The 24,716-nt window shown below is 37.0% G+C and overlaps 1 protein-coding gene across 2 annotated transcripts in view; it reads right to left on the bottom strand.

Annotated features, from left to right (window-relative positions):
- The window catches only part of KCNK12 (potassium two pore domain channel subfamily K member 12), a 73,547-nt gene extending 51,034 nt beyond the window's left edge, over positions 1 to 22,513 (bottom strand). For both annotated transcript variants that reach the window (XM_072409738.1, XM_072409740.1), the window contains exon 1: positions 21,023 to 22,513. In XM_072409738.1, the coding sequence (XP_072265839.1) occupies positions 21,023 to 21,365 (343 nt within the window). In that variant the 5' untranslated portion in view covers positions 21,366 to 22,513. The remainder of the gene's footprint in view (positions 1 to 21,022) is intronic.
- Between the last annotated feature and the right edge of the window lie 2,203 nt (positions 22,514 to 24,716).

Genomic DNA, 24,716 nt, shown 5'->3' with positions numbered 1-24,716 from the left:
GTTTACGAGAGACCTTCGGCAGGGTTAAGGATGGTTGACCTAGGAGATGGGTGAGGAGGTCTAGCGTCATAGGCTGTTGGATCACCGCTGATATTAAATCGTTAACTCGTGACCAATATGGTTGAATAAGGTGACAGAACCAAAATATGTGTTCTATGGTACCACGGTGAGTGTCACACCTCCAACACATGGGATCTACATTAGGAAAAAGACGGTGAAGAATCACCGGTGTGTGATACCATCTGAGCACAATTTTATACAAATTCTCTTTATATAATGTACAAATAAAACTTCTGTGTGCTGCCTGACCGACCCAAAATGGAATGGAATTCTTAAACATCATTTACTATTAGTTGCCAAACATTTTTATTCTTGGACCAGATCCATTTCACGTTTGCTAGATTGCTGGGTTCTCCCATGATAGTTCCTAGTTTTCTCCAGTCTCCAGTCTTGAAGAACTTGAATACATCAGGCCCTTTGTCACAAATTCCTCTTGAAAAATAACAGTACACTTCTCGGTATATGAGGGACTAACTAGCAAGGGGAGCATGGGGCAAAATGAGGAATGGGCAAGATGGCATTGCCCAAAAGCCTAGTTTTGTCCATACTCAACAGATCAGTACAATGATCATGCAAACAGCACGGCAATCAATCATAACTTCATAAATGCCGAATTCTTTGTAATTAGTTGGTATAGGTTACTACCATTTCTACATTACTCCTGGCTTTATTATATTATTCTGCACATGTACTGTTATTCAACTCCAAAGAGTCACTGTGCCCTATCTTCCCAGATCATATATATATTTTATTTTAATTGGAAAGAGAAAATTATCCGTGCAGAAATGTGTTTCTTCCAGAGCTGATCTCGTGGATAATGCTGCTGAAATTTCTTCCCCCTCATTCCTGTCTGTATTAGATAAGACAAGTGGAAAAGTCTTCTGAAGCACTGCCAGTATCAGTAGAATGTGTCACTGTTACAAAGCAGCACAGGGAGAAGTCCTGGGGCTAGTCTTCATATGCCAGAGCTTCGCTTCATCTTAACCGCCTAGTGATAGAGCTGGTGGAGGAAACACAGGGAGGTAGATGCAAAATTCTGCACTTTAGATGAGCCAACCTCACCATTCTATGTGCATTTAAATGTATACTAAAATCATTCCTAACGAGGTAGACCATTAAAATACAGTTTAGCACTTGGAATGGCTGCTGTCTAGCTGTGAAATCTTTTTATTTTTAAATGCAATTCTTGGTTCTTCCATTGTCCATTTCTGGGGCTTCAATTATTAACCCATGATAACCAAATATAGAAATATATAGAATATCAAAATCTATATATAGAAATAGATATATAAAAGCTGCAATTATTGACCTGTTATAAATGGAGCAATGCTGAGGGTATCTAAACTTTAGTAGCCAATCTGAAGTGTGTTCCTTACTATAAGTTGCGGTAAACTGGTATTTGGTAAACTGTCAATATTCTTCGCTCTCACTGAATCAGACTGCCATGCTCATTTCAAGAAAATTACTAATTGGAATCTATTTTCACTACTATCAGACTTTCATTAAATCAATTCTGATTTGCTCTTCTGAATTACTATAATTTGAACTTTGGTCCTTGTATTGTTTTTGTCGTTAGTTAAGGCATGGAAGCCTTCATTTAACTCCGCAGACTTATAACTAAGTACATGTAAAAATACCTACACGCTAAACTTTTTAACATTTTCACAAACATTAGACTATGGGCTCATTTCAAGTCAAGAAAGCACATGTGGATTAAGAAAATGTATTTATTAATCTCATAAATCTCTTTTAGTTCTTTAGAGAACCTGAAATCATTTTCCACCAATAGTGGATATCTGCTGGGAGTTTTCATGTTCTTCCCATGCTTGTGTAATCAAGAAAAAATCTGAAAATGTGATCTGTGCTCTCAGTAAACATCCAGTTTGTATTCCCTTCAGTTGATCAATTGCACAAACCTGAGTCTTTAGACTTTCTGTGTCTGTGCCACTTTGCTAAGTATACTACGCTAGCAAAGTTCCCAGTGGGGTTAGGGTCCTTTCTGTTCTACCATGGAGTAAATCCCAGACAGAATATTACACAAAACATTATGACTTAGTGGCATCTCTTCATAATCCTTGACCAAAAGACAATCTTTTTCACAATGCAAAGGCTGCTCACTATCAACTGAGCAATACAGTACAGAGTACAATCTACATTGGAGGACTAGATTTTAAAAGGAGGGTCAATAACATCCTTTGAAGTGGAACCTGAAATTCTTCATCCTTCCTAAATTTGCATGTGCAACCTTTTCTTACCGTTCTTTTCTTTGTAATAATATGTCATTACATAAATTGTCACTAGTTTGTAAGACTATGGAATAGACCAGTGATGATCAACTTACTCGATTAAGTGTGGTACCATTACATTACCAAAGGACTGCACATTATATTCAGTGTTTCAGTTATCATAATATAATAATTGGAACAAAGTTCATTACTGGAATTTTCATTGAAGATCTAAGAATTAAAATTCACACATTTTTCATTCATTGGAGTCAAATTTAACAGTTATAAATGATGAGTATAAGTTGATTCACACATTTTCTAATTTATTCAAATGAGAAAAATGTTTATATTTTGGGTAAAATTTTGGTAAAATTTGGGTGAATCTTGATTTAAATGTGCAGTATTGGTCTCAATAGAGCTTTTACTTGCTGAATCTGCCAGCAAATTCATTGATTGTTCTTTTTTTGCAACAAGCCAAACTGTTTGGCAAAAAGTTCAATTATAGGAGGTTGGAGTCTCAAAGCAGCTGTTAATTAACCAACAGGGGGATTGACTGCAATGAATGGTTTGGGTGAAAGTGAAGGTTGGCCACTGTCATGCAGAACTGGGAGCTGACCGTCACCCTATTAAAAAAAGGGTAGGGATGATATATGTATTACTTTGTTTTCTTAGGTTCTGCCATACTTATTGGGCGGTATACAGTAAATGTAAAGAGGTAATTAGGTGTGAGAACTGGTGGTAAATAAGACAATGATAAAAGACTTTTCAAAACCATTTACAGTAAACGAAGACAGTAAAAATCATGACATTACAGTGTTGTATTTAGTTTGATAATTACTTTAATTGTTGTTTAAAATAGATCTTGGTTTCAAAAAAGAAACTTGTACCCTTCACCATATTTTGATAACTGAACCTGTAAATTGTAAATGTTTCTCTCGGGAAGTCCACAGAAGTATTTGGTCATATTGATGGATTATAATGGCAATTTCTGTCAAGGTTGGGAAGTTGGGAGGTGCAGTGTGATGGCGGATTCAAATTGGAAGACAAAACCACCTTAATGTGAGGAGGAGGGAGAATCAATTCCCCCAATTAGAATAGAAAAGGACTCGCTGAAAACAATTAACTCTAAAGCACAAAACAATTACTAAGCGCCAAATTTCCAGGCTTTACATTTAGGATATGAACAGAGATTCTTGGTAATATACTTGTACTTTCTGTCTTGGCAACAGAAAACTGTAAGTGCATCTGCAGGGATTTTTAATCATTTAGTGGTATTCAGTTCTGTTTTCTATTGTATATTAAACAAAGAATTACACAGATGAAACTTCACCACCAAACTCATGCCACTTTTCCTCTAGATCTGCCTTTCTCAACCTTATGGGGAATCCTTAAAATATTTTTCAAGTATTAGGGAACCCTGGTATAACATGTGGAACCCCTGCTATAACAGGCCAATCAATGGGAAGAAAGCTATTTGCATTGGTTTCTAATGGGAAGAATTCCCCCCATACATTAGTAATCAGAAAGCCACTTAAACAGACAGCTAAAAAAAGGCCTTGGTTTTATGCAGTTAGCTCTGCAAAGTGGTGTTGGTCCTGCAACTATGCAGGCACCTTATCATGGAAGCCAACCAGCCACAGCTCCACAATTGTGAATTTCTTCCCTTTCTACCATAGTGCAATGCTGGCAGACTAAGTGACCAACTGATAAATCCAGTTTCTATTATGAGTTAGCTTGCCTCAGCAAGTGATCTATTATATAGTCAAATTGGATGTACGGTAAGTACCAGGAGGGGTATAATTTAACCTTTCAGTCTGTACTAACGAAAAGAAGATTTTGCACGTATTTTAGGCTATTGTAACTCTTTGATATTAAGTCTTCGCTCTTAAAGCATATTTTGAAATAGACCTTTTATCCAGAGGGGATATGAAAGAGAAAATGTAAGATTTATTGCACAATTTGGAAATGGAGAACTGGCAGAGTCTGAGGAATCATATAAAAAGGATGAATTTGTATTATATTAATAAAATGCACAATTAAGTTGACTCTCAGATGTGATTTCTGATTAATTGGAAAAATGTGACAAATGAAGTTGATATATTTCTCTGGGATAGGATTATGCTGCATATTTGAATTCATTATTCTGGTAAAGAGAGTATACTGGTAAAAATCCTGATTTCAGTCTCATTATACTGGCTGGCTGTGTCCCCTGTCTTCAAATTGACTGAAATCAGAAAATCAGCATAACCACCAGGTAACTAGAATTTTTGAAGATGTCAACAATATCCACCTCTATATTTTGTTTCAGAGTATATTTATTTATTAAAGTGTTTATTGAGTTCATTTGGTATTATATTAATACATAAATTGCAAACCAAGTTTAGGTCTTTGTTAGGTGACTTTATCTTAAGGACTTGAATATACTGACATGCTGCAATGTGTGACATATATGACTTTGGAGCTTCCATACAGGTTTCTGTTCAGACTATTCTCAATTATTGCAAAAGCTTCAGGGACACATGCAATATTATGTACAGTACATAAACAACTGAGGGCCCTTTCAAACTTGCAGTTGAAAACCAGCTGGCTGCTCCCAGCCATCCCTCTCCAGTATTGTGCAGTTTATCCCTTCTTTTTGTTCCAATTGCAGTTTAACCTCAACTGCATTCAGTCTATCAGTGGGATGCAGTTCAGATTTTCTATGGTTCAATGTTTTTAGGAAGTTAATGTTAAACCTCCTGGAACCGCCTTCTAACCGCTGTCAGCTGCAGTTAAATGTGGTTATATCCAAGTCAATGGAAGCTGCTTGCCTGTCAAGGGTGGCCAGAAGCAACACGTTGCATCCAATAACCGGCTGCCTAAAGTGTTTCTCAGTTGACTAGGAGCACTTAGGTGAATGGTTGAGCCTGTGGTGGTCTGCTGCGGTTAACCCTAGGTCTGAAACTAGCCTTAAATTGTGCTGCACAACATAACAAGAGATATACAAAAAAAAAAATTTAAAAGGAAGGACACATCATGCAGTGAAAATCATGGACAATGAAACAATAATCTGTATTTCTATGTACATCCTTGAATAACAAATCAATACACCAATGTGTATAATCCAGTGCTCCAGGATTTGTTTTTTGTAATGCCATTCTATAAGAAGGTTTTTTTTTCCTGGGCATTTGCTAATTTTTATACCAGAACATGTTGATGTGTCAATGAGATATCATACATATGGATTTTAAGACCATATAGGGGATTATGTGACTATTACAAGGGGGTGTTGAGAAGTTCCTGGCTTTGCCCAGAAAGAAGAGAGCCAGAGTTATGAAATAACACATTTATTCAACATATTCCCCCCTGAGACTGATGCACTTGGTATAGCGTAGTTGAAGCTTTTCTAGACCGTTCAAATAAAAGTCCTTTGGTTGGGCCACAAACCAGCTCTCAGCAGCATCTTTGACGTCAGAAATGTCCTCAAAACGTTGCCATTTCAGGTGTTTATTCAAATTCTGGAAAAGATAAAAGTTTGAGGGGCCCAGGTTAGGTGAGCAGGGGGTGGAACAATTGGAAACCCAGGGTGTTCACTTTGGAAGCCACAACATTGGACGTGTGCACAGGTGCATTGTCCTACAAAAAAAGGATCCCCTTGGTCAACTTTCCACAACGTTTCGTCTTAATTGCCTCCTTCAGCTGCTCCAGGAGATTAGCATAATAGTGTCTGGTGATACTAGAGCCCTGAGGTAGGTAGTCCACAAACAGAATACCGTCTTTTTCCCAGAATATGGACGCCATGACTTTTTTTGGCAGATTTCTGGGTTCGGAACTTCTTCGGCTGCGCGGACCCGCTGTGGCGCCATTTCTTTGACTGTTCCTTGGTTTCAGGATCATAGATGTGGAGCCAGGTGTCATTACCCTAGCCAAACAGTCCTGTGCAGCTTCAAAATGGGCCAAAACGGCTTTGGATGCTTCAACTCGTTCCTTCTTCTGATCACTGTTCAAACATGTCGGCACCCACTTCTCTGAAAGCTTGTGCATGTCTAGGATAATGATGATAACAAACCCAACACGCTCCCGTGAGATGTCAAGTATCTGGGCTATCTTTTTTGCAGATATTCGCTGGTCCTCAATATTCAGCTCATGGACAGCATAGCAGGTTGCCAGGTCAGTGAGGTTAGGGGGCGCCCATTGTGGGGCTCACCTTGAATGGTGAAATGCCCAGTCTTGAAACAAGATATCCAGGTTTTGACAGTGCTGTAGGAAGTCATTCTGCTTTGGTGAGTTCCAGGCTGATAAACAATGAACCTAAACCTGATGTGCTAAGGCTAGTTTTAGATGTGTGGTAAACCACAGTGGTTTACCATATGTAAATCCAAATGGGACCCAAATTTAACATAATAAGAGCTGTTGGGCATTTCGAGCACACAGTTGCATTCATGTAGCAGTAGGGTTGCAACTCTTGTTCCCATATGCAACATGTAGCTTCTAGCCGCATGGTTCATTTTCCTCTTTTAGAAAAAACTGCATCTTAACTGTAAGTCTAACAAATGTAAAATTAGTGACCTGCGGTGTGATTTGTTGTTCTTGGGCCCATAGCAGCATAGCAGTAGCCAACAAGCAGCCTACTACTCATTGCACAAATGTTTTCATGTGTTTGTTTGTTTGCTTGTTTTACACATTTTATTAGCTACACATTGTTACTATACACACTACTCAATATTATTTGTTTGTTTTGTGTTAACTATATTTTAAGCTATGTAGCACTTACTTAAAACCCATTTAAAACCTCATTTAAAATGTATTTAAAATCCTGGCAAATATGGCAGGGGGATCAGAAAGGGTGTTTCCGTACATCAAATAGTTACATAGTAGCATGGCAATGCTATATATTTGTTATCTGTGCCTATACCTGCACTGAAAGTAAAATCCATTTTTTTTTCTTGGGTAATGTGTTTGCTAAAATGTTACTTCCACTTAAAGCAGAACTCTGGGCACCACGCTTGCCTTTTTTGAAGCTGCTGTGGCTGTTCCTTTATCTTAAATAAAACACTTCCTAATACAATATTTTCTGTAATCGCTAAAAAAATGTTTTGATTCACCTGGATAAGAGACTGCTAGGGCTGCAACTTTTTTTTTAATCATGGACAGTGTAAAGCAGTGGTCCACAACTTTTGCAGCTCGCGGACCACTAAATGCACCCCCAAGCAGCGACCTTCTCACCTATCAGACGGCCAGTGGGGGTTGGGGACCTCTGGTGTAAAGTATAAAGATACAAGAGGCAGTAAGATGGAATCTCTTGAATCTCTTGAAACTGAGGGAAACCAATGTCCATGTTAACATTTTTCCCTTACCACCTGTTCTATTTTTTAGTTTACATTCTGTCTCAACATTATTGGTCCCCATGACAAATAGAAAGGGTAAAATCTCTCCAGCGGGCACATAGGCTGTAATGAATACCTAATATTACCTGTTTTATCTACATTTTGATATCTATATCTAAGCATTCCTCGTAATAACGATGCTATGAAGATCCTATTTCATTTACCTTCAATAAAAGTGTCATTCTCCAACAAAGAAAGGGAATAAAACTGTCTTCAGTTAGCTAAAACAAAAGATAAAGTCTCCTTTGTTCCGCTCTTACCTTTTTACTTTGCAAGTAGACAGGCCTGCGGCAGTGAGGGAATGAAATTAGGTTTAAACTACAACATTTTGCCAGGGTCAGATGTTGGTCAGTGGAGAAATACTTACTCGATGATAAACAGATAGAGATCCCTGTGCTCACAGAGGCAATGTGTCCTTGTGGCTCCAAAACAGAAAATTATTTCCTTAATAATGTTTCCCAAATTGGTTCTAAGTTTTTTGGGATTCAACTTTTTATGCCCTAATTTCAAGGTAGCTGTCAAACAACACTAAAACCACCCTCTGCCTTACATGGAGAAAAATTGTTGGTTTTAAAATGGTGATACACAGATTGTGATGCTATATTTTGGCTTTCCTGGGTCAACCTATAAGCCCAAATCCTGGGCTATTCTAATTTTCAAGGCATCATCATCATCAGCATAATTCTGTTGGCCATCAAAGATACCAAAAAAGAGGGGCAGTAGGAATGCTTTGGAGATGATTTGTATACTAGTTCTCCCCAAGATCCAGGGTTAGTGCTACTAGAAACAAGGTTAAACTGATTACACAATTTAGGTAAAACTTTTTTGGGAAAAGTAGGGAAAAGTAGTGTTAGGTAAGTTTTAAAGTGGACCTAAGCTAAATTTTTTAGGGTAGACAACCATTTTATGTAATAATTATTTTTTTTTTAAAGGGGGGGATTAAAACTTAAAAAAAAAAGAGGTGAAGACCCTCCCCTTTTTGCAGCGGGAATAAAAACAGAATTGGAGCGTAGTGCCTCCTGGGATACTCATGTCACGCATCACAAGAGGCTTCTGGCTGCTCCTTCTGGGGGGGGGGGGGGGGAAGGCAATCTCACGAATACAAAGTGAGAGTGGCACTCTTTTTTTCCCAATAACAGAAGACTATGTCACCAGATCTCGCACCTACTTAGTGTGAGATCGGATGACTTAGGCAGAAATAAGAACAAAGAAGATGGCGGCGTCCAGCGCTTCCGCTGCGCGGGGGTGAAAACGGATAACAGGACAGCGTGTGACCCAACCCAGGAAACATACAGAGGGGTTAAGGAATCTGCAGATGTAAAGGTGAGGTTTTTTTTTTCAATTTAGTTGTGCTTTAGATGATGTTGGCTGACTTCTTGGCTAATATAATATGCTGCTTTATGATAAAGTTATCAGTTATCTTTGCTTAAAGAATAGCCTAAACTCCTTTAGTAAATCATCCCCAATGTAAAGTTGTGCATTATTATGCTCTCTCTAGGCAAAAGAATTTGCTGGTGCATGGTGATGATATTCTATAACATTGTAATATAACATGCAGCTGCAATGTAATACAAGTTAATGGAATGGTGTTGTATAGTAAACTGCTGCAATATTATAGAGTTCTGTGGAAATGGTTTTCTGCAGTGTCATATAATTATTTGACAATGATACATAGCATAATTGTGAAGTGTGATATAATTCATTGGAAATTATTAATAACACGCTTCTGCAATATACTAGGATATACTTACATGAAAATGATATATTTTATACTTTTGTGATATATAATTTAGTGTAAACTTTATAGAGATATTGCTGCAATATAATATATATTTCACTAGAAATCCTTTATAGCATACTGTTTTAATTTCCATTGTGTGATATAGCACAATGGAAATGTACATAACATATTGCTACAGTATGATATAACTCTATAAAAATGTTATATAAAATACTGCTGCAGTGTGCTATAATCCAATCTTACACAACATTCTCTTGCAATGTCATCAAGTTCTATGAAAGTGTGATATATTCCACTACTGCAGTGTAATATAATACAATGGTACTGTGATACAAAATATAAATATGATGTTGAGGTTTAATATGCCAGTGCTGTGTGATTTACTATAATATTCTGTTTTAGATGTTGTATCATTACAGCTTCTATATTGACTGCATATAAGTGCTTCTCAGCCAGTAATATACAAACTCCAGGTGGTAATTCAGTGGCGATTTGTAGAGTACATCTGCTACTTACAGACACAAATATTAAATCACATATAAAACTATTGTCAGTAGTTCAATATTAGGTGTAATAGAAAATTAATTAACTCATGTTAAGAGATATTTTTAATCGGGTTCTCCATGTATTCTATGTGTGGATAAGTGTGTAACTATATGTATATATATATATAATTTACCTGATGTATAGTTTTTCTTGTAAATGCTGGTACCAGAGAAATTCTTCTGTAATATAAACCAAATTACTTGGCAACCTGCAAATAAACCTTCACTATTTCATTTGTCTTATGGAAACCTAAATAACCGTTCTATAACATAATAGCATGTATTTCACGCTTCCAATCATCTCTCCTGTAATGTAGATAAAAATAGTTTCTAGGTCACGTCAATGAGAAGCAGCGACAAGTTAATATGCTTTATTCAAAACAATAATATTTATATGCTTTATTCAATAACAATAATATATCTTTTGCAGATCATTTTCTCCTGAGGGAACCTAATCAAAGTGAACCACACATTGTACAATGCAACGGAAGGCAGTTGATTCTCTTAGGCTGGGGGGACTGCATGCTGCACTCCATGTAAGAGAGATGAATGGTTGGTGGATGCCGACAATATGAGCTATAGATCAATCATAATCTCTCTAAAAACGTTTCACTCATAATGGGCAATTTATCAATCTTTGCTGCCTGAAAGTGTTGAGTTGGCATAATACAAGAATGAGAAGTGCAGTAATCAGAACAGTCTAGGAATCTTAAAGGTATAGTGGGTCAAACTTAAAGCAGAACTAGATCTTCAAAAAAAATTGCAATATACAGGCAATGAACCTCCTGAAATGTAATAAGTTCACCTATCCTATATTTTAATATTTGTTTTTATTTTATTTTTAAAGTTCATCCACCTGTCCCCATTCTTCTTTCCTTTTTGGGTTCTGGATCTTGACTTGATTGGCCAGGTTGGAATAGCGTAACTTCCATGTATGCTTGTGGGAGTTCATTCAGTCAATAAGAATTTGAGAGGTCAGTAGGAAGAATACCATTTACACTGCTGACCATAGTTCAGAATTTTGCACTTCGCAGATAGCTGAAAAGATCATTGGTGTCACTTAAACTGACCTGGGAAGTACAAAATGATCATATTTCAAGGAACCCCCAGCAACCTCTGGAGTTTCACAGAACCCTGGTTGAGAAACCCTGTTCTAACGAGATAGAAAGGCAAAAAAAGTATACATACTTTCCATATTGTCCTAGGTTTCCACCCATAGAGTGATAGATACGAGAATGGGACCTTAGGTCAAGAGAATAAAATTTAAAGGGAACTAGTCCTAATCGGCTGTGGGGTGGAGCTAAACCATATTATTCTCCCATGATGTGCTGGGAAAGACACAATTTATTGCAGTTCTGCATTCAATGATACATCAATAAATTTATTTTTTTTAAATGCAAGCTATGTAAGTACCCAAAATCAAACTGGTATCAGCCTCTTGAAGTCTACTGTACAGCAGGGCTAAAATGTAAGAGAAAGATGCAATGCAAGTAACCAAGCATTTCCCTTGCTAATAACAGGAATGCTAATAAAAAGGGAAAGCATACAGAGAGATGAGCTTATCCCTGTGCTGTCTTATTACACTGTTTATAAGAGGCTAGGACAGGTCCAAAGGGGTCAAGGATCTTCCTTTGCAGACATTCAAGTAGTACTGATATAGGATGAAACATACAGATGCCACCAAGGTATAGATATAATAATGCCCCAGGAACTTCTGATTGATAATGTACATTTGACAAGCTCCTTCCTTTGTGTAAGGATTGCATGTTGTTTTTAATGGAAACATGCTGTCTGCTTAATAAGCTGCTTATCAGAGAACAAATGTGATGAGTGATGGTTGGATCTTTCTTGAATTATATTGGGCCAGTCGCCTAACACTGTCACTTGGTAAAGTGGAGACAATCTTCAGCTCTGAGTGAGCTTCTACTAAAAATCTAAATTGAGCTTGCAATTTGCTACTTGCAGCTGTACGAAAAAAAAACAGGAAAAAAGATGCAAAAATATGTTCTGAGAAAGGAAGATAAAATGAACCTGAACATCTCAACACCCTTTGCTTATGGTCTAATGCTGAATGTAGATACAGTGGATGTCCAGTGGTTGCCTGAACAGGGCCAGGTATAGGGAGGTGCAAAGTGTGCTGCTGCACGAGGCCTTGGACCATCTCCAGCCAACAGGGGCCCTAAGTCAATTCAGCATGAGGGCTCCAAGTCTGTACTGCCGTTGGCTACCTCTGCCTCTGGGCCTAAAGACTGAAATCAAATAAGGAAAAAAAAACATTTGAGGCTTGCTGTTCCCCCTTTTCTTGTTGCCTTGGTACTGAACCAAGAGTATTGTTATAAGTACCGTCATGATACTACCATATATGTAAGTGTGCTTGTAACTCCAAGACTAACAGCACAGGACAAAGTTTATATTGGCAATATATGATGGCCAAATAAACTATTTATTACCCCACTTTATGACAAACGTTGGTGACAAAGTGGAGATCAAGTAAGTGACCTTTTCTGTATTTTAGTTTAAATTGCATTAAACTCAATTTTACATGGAACAGAATTTAATTAAGTTATCATTTTATGTTTTGTATCTATATTATTAGACATACGTATTTCAAGAAGACGAGTTATTACACAAATGACATAGTTATTCCCTTGTGTCTATTGAACCGTGTCATAAAAACACAATAAAGTTAGCTGCAGTTGAAAAAGGATTTACCAATGCAGGAAGGGTCATTATTGATATCACAAACCATAATATACCAGTATTTGCTATATTGTATTGCTCAGTAATATGTTAAATTGTCACATAATCTATATTACAGGCCATGAAACACACACTGGTCACTCTGTGAAAGTTGAAATCTTTTGTAGTCCACAGTTCTAATGATATATGTTGCCCATTAAAACAAATAGCAAATGATACCTAATGAAGCTGCTAGCTAAATAAGGTTGAGTAAGAAGAGTCTCAGGCACCTTTTAGATAAATCCCATTCATGCACAAAAACCATGACCCCGTGCAAAATGCTTACACAGAAAAGGGCAAAAAATAATGATGTACCTTTGCTGTTCACATTGATTATTTAAATAAAGGATCTGAAGGGGCCTTTGCCCTCTGACTACCAGCACTGGAGAGAGGGGGTTTTCTATGACACTTGCAACTACAAATTATAGAATAAATATTAGGTAGGATATATAGGAATAAATATTTAGGCCACCTGCAGCCCTATTCCTTACCCCTTACAAAACTCAAAGTATCCAATCAGAAGTCATCTCTTGATTATGTAAACTAAAATCTTTATATCTGCCGTGGGTAATAAACTTTGTCTTTTACTTTCTCATTGACTTTTGAAAAATAATTACTCTTGGGGATTGTTTTCTGTTCACTTGGCAAAGTAAATTAACACTATGTAAGGGATAATTCATTTAGTGAATAAGGTAAAGCTCTGTAGGCTTCACCCAAACAACATGTGCAAGCAAAAAATGATAGTTCTTTAATATTTTCTTGTACATGATAATATATTCTATGCAAAATGAATTGACAGCTCTTAACGAAAAACTAAACAACTTCACATCAAAAAACTAAAATGTAAATCAAAACTATTGCATTGAAAAATACATTCTCCTTTTAAATATTGCAGATCACAGTTAAGAAAATGGTATTTTGACTAAAGACCAAACAGCTCTATCTGTAATATCCTCTATCCCAGACCTAAGCCATTATACTGTTTTTTTTTACTGATAATGCTTAGAGAACTTCATATTGTGGAGTGTGTACGCAGAGCAAAGTAAAAAGTATGGCAGAGAGGTGAATGACATAAACTATGTAGAACAAAATATCTACACATTAAAGAAATAGCAAAGAGGTCCTCTTACCTATTCACTTATATTGTGAATTTTCCTTTTTGAGTTTTTAATGTCACTGGATGGTGTCCATCATTGTAAAGAAGTAACCAGAAGGGGTATACAGTATGTGTGTCATCTGATCCCTGGCTCATGTGTCAGGGTATGTAAGTGGTAAAACATTGGAAAAGGTTCAACGTTTTAGCATGCTTTGCTTCCAGAACTGGGCAACAATGGTAAAGAGCCCTTACACCACAGGTACAGGGCAAAGAATATATGTGTTAGAATCAGCACCACTCAAATAATACCTTGATATATCCCAAACATTCAGCCAAAGAACAAAAACTTACTGATTTACGATTTAAACATCTTCCAAAAACCCCAAATCAGAGTTACCCTAATATGCAAATATTGATGGTTCTTCTGACATACTTTTAATACCCTACTGCACATTACTATTGGCCAGTAAGACTTCTCCTAACAGTGATATGCCAAATGTACTAGAGGAGGCAAGAAAGTGTCCTTATAGAATGAGAAGCCACAGAAGACAGCTAAGTGTGCAAGTGTCACTAAGGATAATAATAACCAAATTGCATTGTTATTCATTAATTTGTATGAACCAACATTAATGTATTGGATCAAGGGCTATTTATAAATCATCTGGAGATGTGCAAATGGCACCAGATGAATGTTTTTGAGTTGAATGCAAACCCTTGTCGTTGGGTAAACATAAGAAAGTTGAATGTTGTCAAGAGATTTTCTTTTCCAAATGCTTTTTGGCTATTTTCTCAGAGGATCAAATACACTTAGGGTATTATAATTACCCTATAAAAGACAGCCTAAATATAACAATGTAAACATTCTTTTTTTCACCTTATTAAACCAACAGTATTTATAGAGATATATGTTGTACCTAGGATCAACACTACAACCCATACTGTAAGTCATTATAACAACAATATCCAGTGTTCCGTGGTTTCTGCTCAAATCCATATAGTGTATTTGCACCTCGTTTTATTTTTATAGGCACAATACAAGTATACAGGCACAGACTGGAAATCTGTCACCTCTTGAGTGTCTGAATATATTGGTAAATTGGTGTGAAAATGTATGGCTGCTCAGCCTCAGCACTTTTTCCATAAGAAGATGAATTCACGGGCTTGTCTAAAACGTTATTGCCCAAACATTATGCAGACAGTAGACAAAGAATGATCAACGAATATAAATCACTGGTTCCTATAATCTAAGAAGGCCATTCTGACCAGGGAGCACATCTTACAATAGTATTAGTAGAATGAAGGCATACCAATTTTTATAAAATATGTGCTGCAGGACTAAAGTCCTGCTAATGGAACACTTTCCACCAGGAAGCTGCATGAGCTAGACTTTACTGGCAGGTTTAACAGGTATGTGTAAGACTTTGCAGGGGTACTAATGGAAAACTTTCACTAACAATAAATTGTTAGTGAATTTATTGTTAATGAAATGTATTGTTAGTGAGAGTTTTCTATTAGTACCCCTGCAAAGTCTTACAAATACCTGGTAAACCTGCCAGTAAAGTCTAGCTCATGCAGCTTCCTGGTATGGAGTGGCAACGTTGCTGCACTACTCTTCTATTGAAAGCACTGTTGCCACCCCTATGTAGCCTCTGCCTGCTTGCGCTACAGTATGCTTAAAATATAAAGACAGCAGGTGTGGCTATCAGCATTGTCCTTGCATATTCAAAAGCCCCTCCTAGGCCCATCTACTGCATCCTGGTTAACAGCATTACTGAAACCCTTCCACATTGTGTAGTGTTTAAAAAAGGGAATGCAAGAGACACAAATGAATGAGGGAGGATGCTTCCTCACCCAGGTAGGTTAAAATATACTCAACATACTTATAACAGTTTTTAAACGTATAAATTGTAAAAATCACAAACAGAATGCGTAACTGTTGGACTAGCTTTACACTTGCATTGGGAAAAGTGATTTGAGTGCAACCCCTGGTACCTTGCCAGCTGCTTGGCCACCCATGCTACTATGTAAGCCCTTAAAGAACCAGTGTTTAAATATTTTAGAGCGGGCAGCATTTTGTACAGATTTGCTCATTGCCATCCCCCTTTAATTCTCTTTGGGTTGCTGCAGGTGGGACACTATAAGTAGTGTCTCTCCAAAAGAAAAGGTTCAGAGGAGTGAGGAAGAATTCACTGCAGCACATAAAGGTGTTGTTTAAATGCACTTGACATCTAAAAAAGCAGACGTTTTGGCAGTGTGGTGATCTGAAACATTCAGGTGTGTGTTAACATAATGCCAAAGGAAACATACATCAGCAATGATATTAGGAGAACCTATGGTTGCTGCATATCATCCTGGGAACAGTTGTCAATCTTCCCAGGAGTGGATGTTCCAGCCAATTTACCCCAAGGTCCGAGAAACTACAAAACCTTAGAGTTTTATTTCAGACTCCACAGGCCTCAATTGGCATGGTAAATATTAAAGTGCATGACAGTAAAATTAGAAAAAGACTCACTAGCCTGGACAAAGGTAGGTAAGAACCGGAGGCTGTTTTAAAACATTAAAGGCAGTTTGGGGCAATGAGACATGTCAAAGTGTACTTTATATTAGGTGACCCACACCAAGGGGTATGTTTTGCTTTTTATAAAGGGGTACTTGCAGAATTATGGGATTCCACAGTCCAAATGCCAACACAGCCCTGTAGCTAAAATACAAATGCTGTTATTTTTTACCTTCAGTCTGGCTCTACATGTATGCTTGTAGAATAAAAGTATGGTAATGGAATACATAGAGTGAGCTCTGTTAAATATTTATACCCTACTCTTTCAGGGCATTTGTTCCATTTCTGATACTTTTAAAACTGTGTAATGAACCATTGTAAGTTTTTTTAGCTTAGTTCCTGTTTTAGTAAAAACCACATAATAAATAAAGTTTATATCACCTTTTTCCCATATCACATCTGATTTTATATGAAATATATACTATAACTGGTGGTGATTGGGCATCGACTGGTCAAATAATTTAAATACAAGCCAGAATGAGGTGGATTTACTAAATAAATCTAAGCCTTTTAGAATGCAAAGTGAATTATGCCCTTGGATATTTCATTTAGCTTAGTAAATGAGATAGATGAAGCTCTCCTGATTTCAACCATCCAATCATGTGCAAGTGAAAAAAGTTGTTTTTTTTAAATTAGTTTTTCATTTCCTTGGCACGTGATTAGATATTCTTTCTAAAGCTAATTTTCTCTAAGCAAAGTAAATTATGCCTATTATTATTATTATTACACAGTATTTATATAGCGCCAACATTATACGCAGCACTGTACAACGTCCCTAGTCATGTCATTAGCTGTCCCTCAAAGAGGCTGACAATCTACCATAGTACCATGTGCCAACCATAGTCATTATTACAGTTTAAGGTCAAGTTTTGGGGTGAAGCCAATTAACCTAACTGCATGTTTTCGGGATCCTTCAATATGTAGTAGTCTGCTTACTAAAAGAAGTCAATAAAAGTGAAATAATGTATATTCCCTTGCTCTTAGTTCTTTGGATAGATTTTATAGCCACCCCCAAGTGATACAACAATTGAAAAATACAAAGAAGAAAGATAAGAACCTCTTATCCTTCTTCTCTGTATTTTTTATTTGTACTAATGGAAGTCATATAGTCAGAATAAAAATTTAAAAATTTCTATTATTTGTACCAATGCAGAGATATCTGAAATTATATGTATATGGGTGTTTTTAACATGTTGTCTCTTTCAATCATTTAAATTGGCTAGCAATAGACATAAAATTATTGTTGGCTGGTCCAGTAGATAACAATCAGATTGGGATATAATTGTGAGTAATTGTATGCTATGGGCACTGTGAATCTCCTGCAGACATCCCCAGGGGATCTGGTCTCAGCAAAAATATCAATTATCCTAAATAGATTTTCAGTCATTTGGTGTATGCTCAATGCAGAGAAAATAAGAATTCTAAAAATATTTGCAAACACATCAAATATATAGATTTAGATTAAGATACAGCAAACCTGTGTTCTGATTTACTTTCACACTACACACATGCACATTGATACATGCATGCACGTGAAGAGAAGCACATTTACTATTTTAATGGGCATTAAATATAAGGATTTGGATAAAATACAATAAATTGATTTTGCTTTGCTATGTAATTCCTAAACACACACCACACCATACACACATCTTGCCTGCTACTATTCATCTTGTTATATAGACTGCTGTAAGGCATGAATCAGGCTTACTTCAGAATAAACACTGAACCTACAGAGGGCAGCCTTGCATTTTTTNTACGATCGTTCGTATATATCGTGCATGAACGTTCGTCGTTCGTTTTCCAACGATAATAATTGGAAGTGTGTATGTAGCTTTAGTTCTTTGGATAGATTATATAGCCACCCCCAAGTGATACAACAATTGAAAAATACAAAGAAGAAAGATAAGAACCTCTTATCCTTCTTCTTTGTATTTTTTATTTGTACTAATGGAAGTCATATAGTCAGAATAAAAATAAAAAAAATTCTATTATTTGTACCAATGCAGAGATATCTGAAATTATATGTATATGAGTGTTTTTAACATGTTGTCTCTTTCAATCATTTAAATTGGCTAGCAATAGACATAAAATTATTGTTGGCTGGTCCAGTCGATAACAATCAGATTGGGATATAATTGTGAGTAATTGTATGCTATGGGCACTGTGAATCTCCTGCAGACATCCCCAGGGGAACTGGTCTCAGCAAAAATATCAATTATCCTAAATAGATTTTCAGTCATTTGGTGTATGCTCAATGCAGAGAAAATAAGAATTCTAAAAATATTAGCAAACACATCAAATATATAGATTTAGATTAAGATACAGCAATCCTGTGTTCTGATTTACTTTCACACTACACACATGCACATTGATACATACATGCACGTGAAGAGAAGCACATTTACAATTTTAATCGGCATTAAATATAAGGATTTGGATAAAATACAATAAATTGATTTTGCTTTGCTATGTAATTCCTAAACACACACCACACCATACACACATCTTGCCTGCTACTATTCATCTTGTTATATAGACTGCTGTAAGGCATGAATCAGGCTTACTTCAGAATAAACACTGAACCTACAGAGGGCAGCCTTGCATTTTTTTATTCCTCTTGTTTCCATACCAACATACAGTAAAACATACTATACTATGTGAAAATCATTTGTAGAATTGTAACTTTTAGCATGCATTGCAGAGATATAGCTACAAATCTGCTGGTGTTCAAAAAATAAAGTAGCATACCTGGTGAATTTACTTATTTGCAATGACTTTTAGGTAGTGACAAAGTGTGAGATAATCAGATTGGCATCTAATATAAACCACATTACATTATTCTACTGCCAGGGGTGTAGTGGGGTGGGCACACGTGGGCACGCTGTTCCCTCACTTTTTTCGGGACCCCCGTATAGGCTCTCCATGCGTGCTCTCCATGGATAGCCTTTACTATTATCATGCCCTCTATTCTTTTTTTTTACGACTACACCCGTCTACTGCACTGGGATAATCATGTAGAAAGTCGGAAGTTCATGCAATATGCGACTACCTGTTCTAATTGCAAGACTGATTTTGCTATATATTGGTTGTGGAGAGGCTACTATACATTTTTTTTTATTGAAATCTAGTTTTATCTTTTATCTATTAAAAAATTGTTATGGAAGTATATTGATGTTTTGTAAAAACAGGTAACTTTTGGATGAATATTCAGTTCAGTTTTCTTATAGTCTACATCAGGGACATAAATCCCAGGGAGCGCCAGTATGCTAATATTTGCCTTCACCCTTAGTTGAGTACCTAACCCCACCCACCAACTTCCTATGCATGACTATTGGCCGATTTCATCTATTGTTAGCCCATTGGGTAATAGTGAGACACAAGGGGAAGAGATAGCATGGTTATGCTCTTGAGTTGATTAAAATGAACTAGAACATCCCTAATGTCTGGGCTTGCAGGATGTACAACAGGAACAATGTGCTGATTTGTAGTCATTGGAAGGTTCCTGATATTACAGTGGGCCTTTTGTGTGCCTAACAATTTAACAATCTTATCTATTGGTTCCTCCACTGGGTAATAGTGAAAGGGGGGTTTAGGAGATAACAGGGTTAGGCTTCTGATTTGGTTAAAATGAACATACTATAGTATCCCTGATGTCAGGGCTTGCAGGGTGTCCAACAGGAACAATGTAATGGCTTCTAGTCCTTGGGAGCTTCCTAAAATTACACTGGCCCTTTCCGGTGTCTAACTTTTGTTCTATCTCTGCTATTGGTATGTCTATTGTATAATAGTGGGAGACTGGGGTAGGAGATAGCAGGGTTAGGTTCCTGAGGTTAAAATGAGAAGAGTGTTCCTGATGTCAGGGCTTGCATGGTGTGTAACAGGAACAGAGTGCTGACCCAAAGTCCTTGGGAGGTTCCTGAAATTACAGTGGCACTGTCTTGTGCCTAACTTCTAGCCCACTGCCTCTATTGGAAGCTCCAATTGGTAATAGTGGGAGGCAAGGGCAAGGAGATAGCAAGGTCAGGGTGCAGAACTGGTTAAAAAAAAACTACCAGAGTGTTCCTGATTCCAGGGCTTGCAGTATGTGCAACAAGAACAATGTGCTGATTTACAGGCCTCAGGAGGTTTTTGAGATTGCATTGGGCCTTCCCTACATGTAACATCATTTTAGATTTCCTTTTTAAAAATTAAGATGGTATGAACATTTTTTATTTAAATTTTCAGGCTAGGCAGTTTGTCCTTTCAACAGAGTTTATCAGTCACCCATCGCCGCGTGTCTGTCTTTGCAACTTTTAGTAAACTTATGCAATCTCAGTGAAGGTTCTTCAAAATTACCATTCGGTGTTTCCAGTTTATGATTAGAAAATACCTAAAAATGTGTACAGACATTAGCCAGTAAAAATGGAATCAAGGACCCTGCTCTAGACCATGATAAATATCCTCTGCGGTTCCCCTGTGTAAATATATGTAGGTATAGGTAATTACATTTACTCCTTGAATATCACTAAGTAGACTGGACCATGGAACCTTCTTCTTTCTATTACATAAAAGGTCACCAGATGACAATAAAGGAAGAAATTTCTATTTCTGTTTTTACAACTGGAAGAATAATAAAGACCCAACAGAAACATTTTAATTATCAACACATCATGCTTGTACACCAAAGATCTGATCCAAAGCAATGTCTTACCTATTGTGGAGACGACTGTCCCTACAAAGTACAGTGCGCCAGTGAAGTCCCATCTTGGTCTGAGGGCATCAGCCCTAATCCCTGCTGCCATTGCTGCTTCATAATCTCGTAGAAAAGACCTGAGCTCCAAGAGGCTGATATTAAATGACTGGCTAAAGTTCTTTAATATCCTGTCCCATCGGTTATGAGCCACAAGTTCTGAGGGCCTCTCTATAGTGGAGAAGATAGTGGCTCCTGCAATCAGGTAGAGCACAATGAAAATGGCTAGAAGAAGAAATCGCCCGTTGTCTTCATTGATTGGCAGTAAGCAGCAGCAGCTTTTAGTTCTCCTGCTAGACATCATCCAAATTTCAGCACCACTGGGCACCTGGACAGCAACCAGCACCTCATTGGATAGAGAGGCATTGGATCACAATTCATAAGTGATGCTCAACAGAGGAAATTGATGATCAAATAATAAATATCCTGATAGTCATCTAAAACTCCTTGCAATTTATCATCTTAAAATTGTCTTTATTTTGAAAGTTTGCGGAGAATAATTTGGCATCCTGGACTGTGTAGAATAAAATAAATATGTTACACAGTTATTGGTGATAAATCACAGCTTGGTCCATTGAGTAAGCATGCATATTTAGCTCAATATTATTCACAAACTGACTTATTATTTCATAAAGTAATGTGATTCTCCAAAGATACGAAAGATTTCATAATCCACCTTTGTGTTGCATTGTATAATCCGTCTCATGTATTTCAGTGTAAATCCACCTTAGCAGCAGTTACAGAATTCTAAAGGAAATTTGTAGACATAGCAAGAAACATCCATTGCATTTATCTTGGTTTCATCCAAGTTCCAATGACCTCTGCAGGACCTGCGTATCCCCCTTGCTGCTCCAATGACAAACAATGAGGCTCCTTGTAAACTTTTGTCTTGTGTCATCACAGACAGACAAATCTCAAACTTTCACATTTATGCTGTCAATTAACTTGCAAGTGCCACAGTTGTCCCATTGAGTGCATGTGACAAGAGCAGCAGATGAAAAATATTGTAAGAAAGAGAATTGTCAGCTTCATATAGATAAGAATGTAAATAACACACAATGGAAAATCAGCAAGATCTCCAAGCCTCAGAATGAAATGTTACCAGTGAATCACATGGAATCATTTACCTTGCCTTTTGTGTGAGCATATTCCTTACTGCAGCCAACAAATGCACTGTGTTGGGTGGGATGTATCCAGCAAGGTGTTTTCCTTGGAGATACTTGTGTCTTCATGGAGGAAGAAGTGTCATCTGTCTTTCTTACTTGTTCTCTGTTGCATATTCAGCTTGGTGTGCTTTTCCTTGCAGTTGGAAGGTTTGCTTGGCTTCAGCACCTTGGAGAGTGCTTGCACTGTTCTAGTTAGTTCAGCAGTCGGCAGAGACTGAAGGGAATGAGCTGCTGCAGGCTCTATGACTATATCCTCAGCAGCAGCAGCTCCTCTCTAGTACAACCAACATGCTCACTCCAATTCCAGGGCTGATCCTCATTCCTCCCAGTTCCTGCAAACCCCATTGTCATAAAGAATGCTGATGAGTGAATAGGGACAGTGGCTTCTGCTCAGGGATTAGAGTTCTGCTAGAAACTGGATAGAATTTTTTTTGAACTAACCTATATTTTGACTTAATACAGGCAATGATCCTTCTTTGTAGAAATCTGGCATAATGCAGGACACATATATTCTAACACAGCAAGAACTGCAGATTGAATTACTGAAAACCTATGTTGTGTGCTTTACAAAGCTTTACATTATGTGCAAAACCAGACATGTTTCCTGCAAGGCTTTATGAGTCCATTACAAGGATGCTGCAGGGATTTTTATCATGGATATTTTTTATTTCCAATAAAAGGGGGCAGATCCCTGTAAAATCTCTAAATAAAAGAGAGAGATTTGGCTTTGTCATTGTGGTTGTTGTGTGTTGTCATTGTCCAGAGCATACTGATATCTATGAGCACTGCAGGGTTTGTGAAGTCACTGTATGGGTTGACTATATTTGCAGTGATTTTATTATTTTATTAGTTCCAGTTGTATAATATTGGTGAAAATAAAGATTATATTTATACATTTATTTAAAAAAAATTAAAGCATAAGACTTTAATGTTACCCTTTGAAATGCTAATTGTCTGGCTGTCGTGCTAATCCCTATAATACTTTCTGGGCCATTGGCCTAGGCAGATCCAGGGCAGTGTTACATAATGTATAGAAGCCATTCTATACACTAGAGTTTAGGATTATTAAGAAAACTAAAACTAGAATAAAATAAGGCATGGTGGTACTTTTTAAATTAGCTAGCTGTCTTGGAATAAATACTTCTGATTTGCATACTTCTCTGTCAATGAATAAGAGTGAAGGAAGCATTGGATTAGCTTGGCAGCTAAGCAATTAGCATTTTTATAAGATGACAGCAATGGCAACTACAATATTGATATCAGTGCAGGTTTTATTTAAGCATACCTGTCATAGTATTGGATGTAGAATAAAAAGCAGAGAACACAAGTAGCTTGCATGTGGCCCTTTAATCCAGACATAGCTTTGCTTTACATGCTAGGGTTCCCAATATAGAGTGCTCACTTGCATCAAGTAGTGGGTCATATTTAACTTTTGGCATTTCTTAGAGCAGAATATAAAAACCACAGGTGGGAAGAAAAGGTAGGGAGTTTACTTTATTCAGCGGCACTTAGCTCGACTCATTTGCTATGATAGGTTTACTTTGAAGAACAATCCCAGGCAATCCGTAGTGTTAATCAACGGTGTATTAAAAGAATCCTGAAAATGTAATATTCTAAAATCAGTTAGGATTTATCTACTGATAAAAAGTCAGATAATAAATACCAGTTTTATCAGACTTTTCTTCTAAAAAAAGCAGTTATGTTTTTTTTGAAAATTAATGTCAATTCACACAATATTTGTTATTAATAAAATAACATTTTATCAAATAATATTTGATACATGCTTACACATCTATGCTTCTGGTTTATATATCACACATAATACCTTCTATATGGGACTGACAATCCATCAAGGGTCACCACTTCAAAGAAAACATATCTCCACCTTTATTCAGCAATGGAAGTGAAAATTCAATTTGTATAAATAATCTGTTAGTAAATTAAACTCAGATGTCTGCAGCATTGTGTGCACTTTAGAGCCCCTTGCCTTTTGTCTGTTTATGATTTCATCGTGTACTTTATATTCTCATACTTCAGTCATGGTTAAATGAGCATCAAGTGGTGCCTTCTGTACACACAGCAGTGCAGATATTACCTGCCAAACATAGGAAGAAAGTGACATTAGATTTAGGTCTCTTACTCTAAAATAGACAACTGTACAGATCATGGAGAGCTATGCACTGCTTACGGATTGGTCACTGCAGATTAGCATTTAAATTTGGTAAAATGGGTACAATAAGAATTTTAAAAATTTGCATTATTGCACCACCAACATCACTCTCATCATTAGGAATCTTTATGTAAAGTCCCGGAATAGGGACACTTCCAAGGCGGTCATTCTACTATATCATGTCTAGCTCTCACTGCTTTCTATCAATGAGCTCTTTTCATTTCAGGATATGACAGTGATATGGAAGCCAGCATAAGGAACCATTCTTTCGGTTCAGTGTTTTAGAAGTGTTGGTTTCCCTGTAGGCTTCACATTTTTA

This window comes from Pyxicephalus adspersus, chromosome 4, assembly GCF_032062135.1.
Source record: "Pyxicephalus adspersus chromosome 4, UCB_Pads_2.0, whole genome shotgun sequence".
Taxonomy (NCBI): Eukaryota; Metazoa; Chordata; class Amphibia; order Anura; family Pyxicephalidae; genus Pyxicephalus; species Pyxicephalus adspersus.
This window is presented reverse-complemented; position numbering and strand designations above follow the sequence as displayed.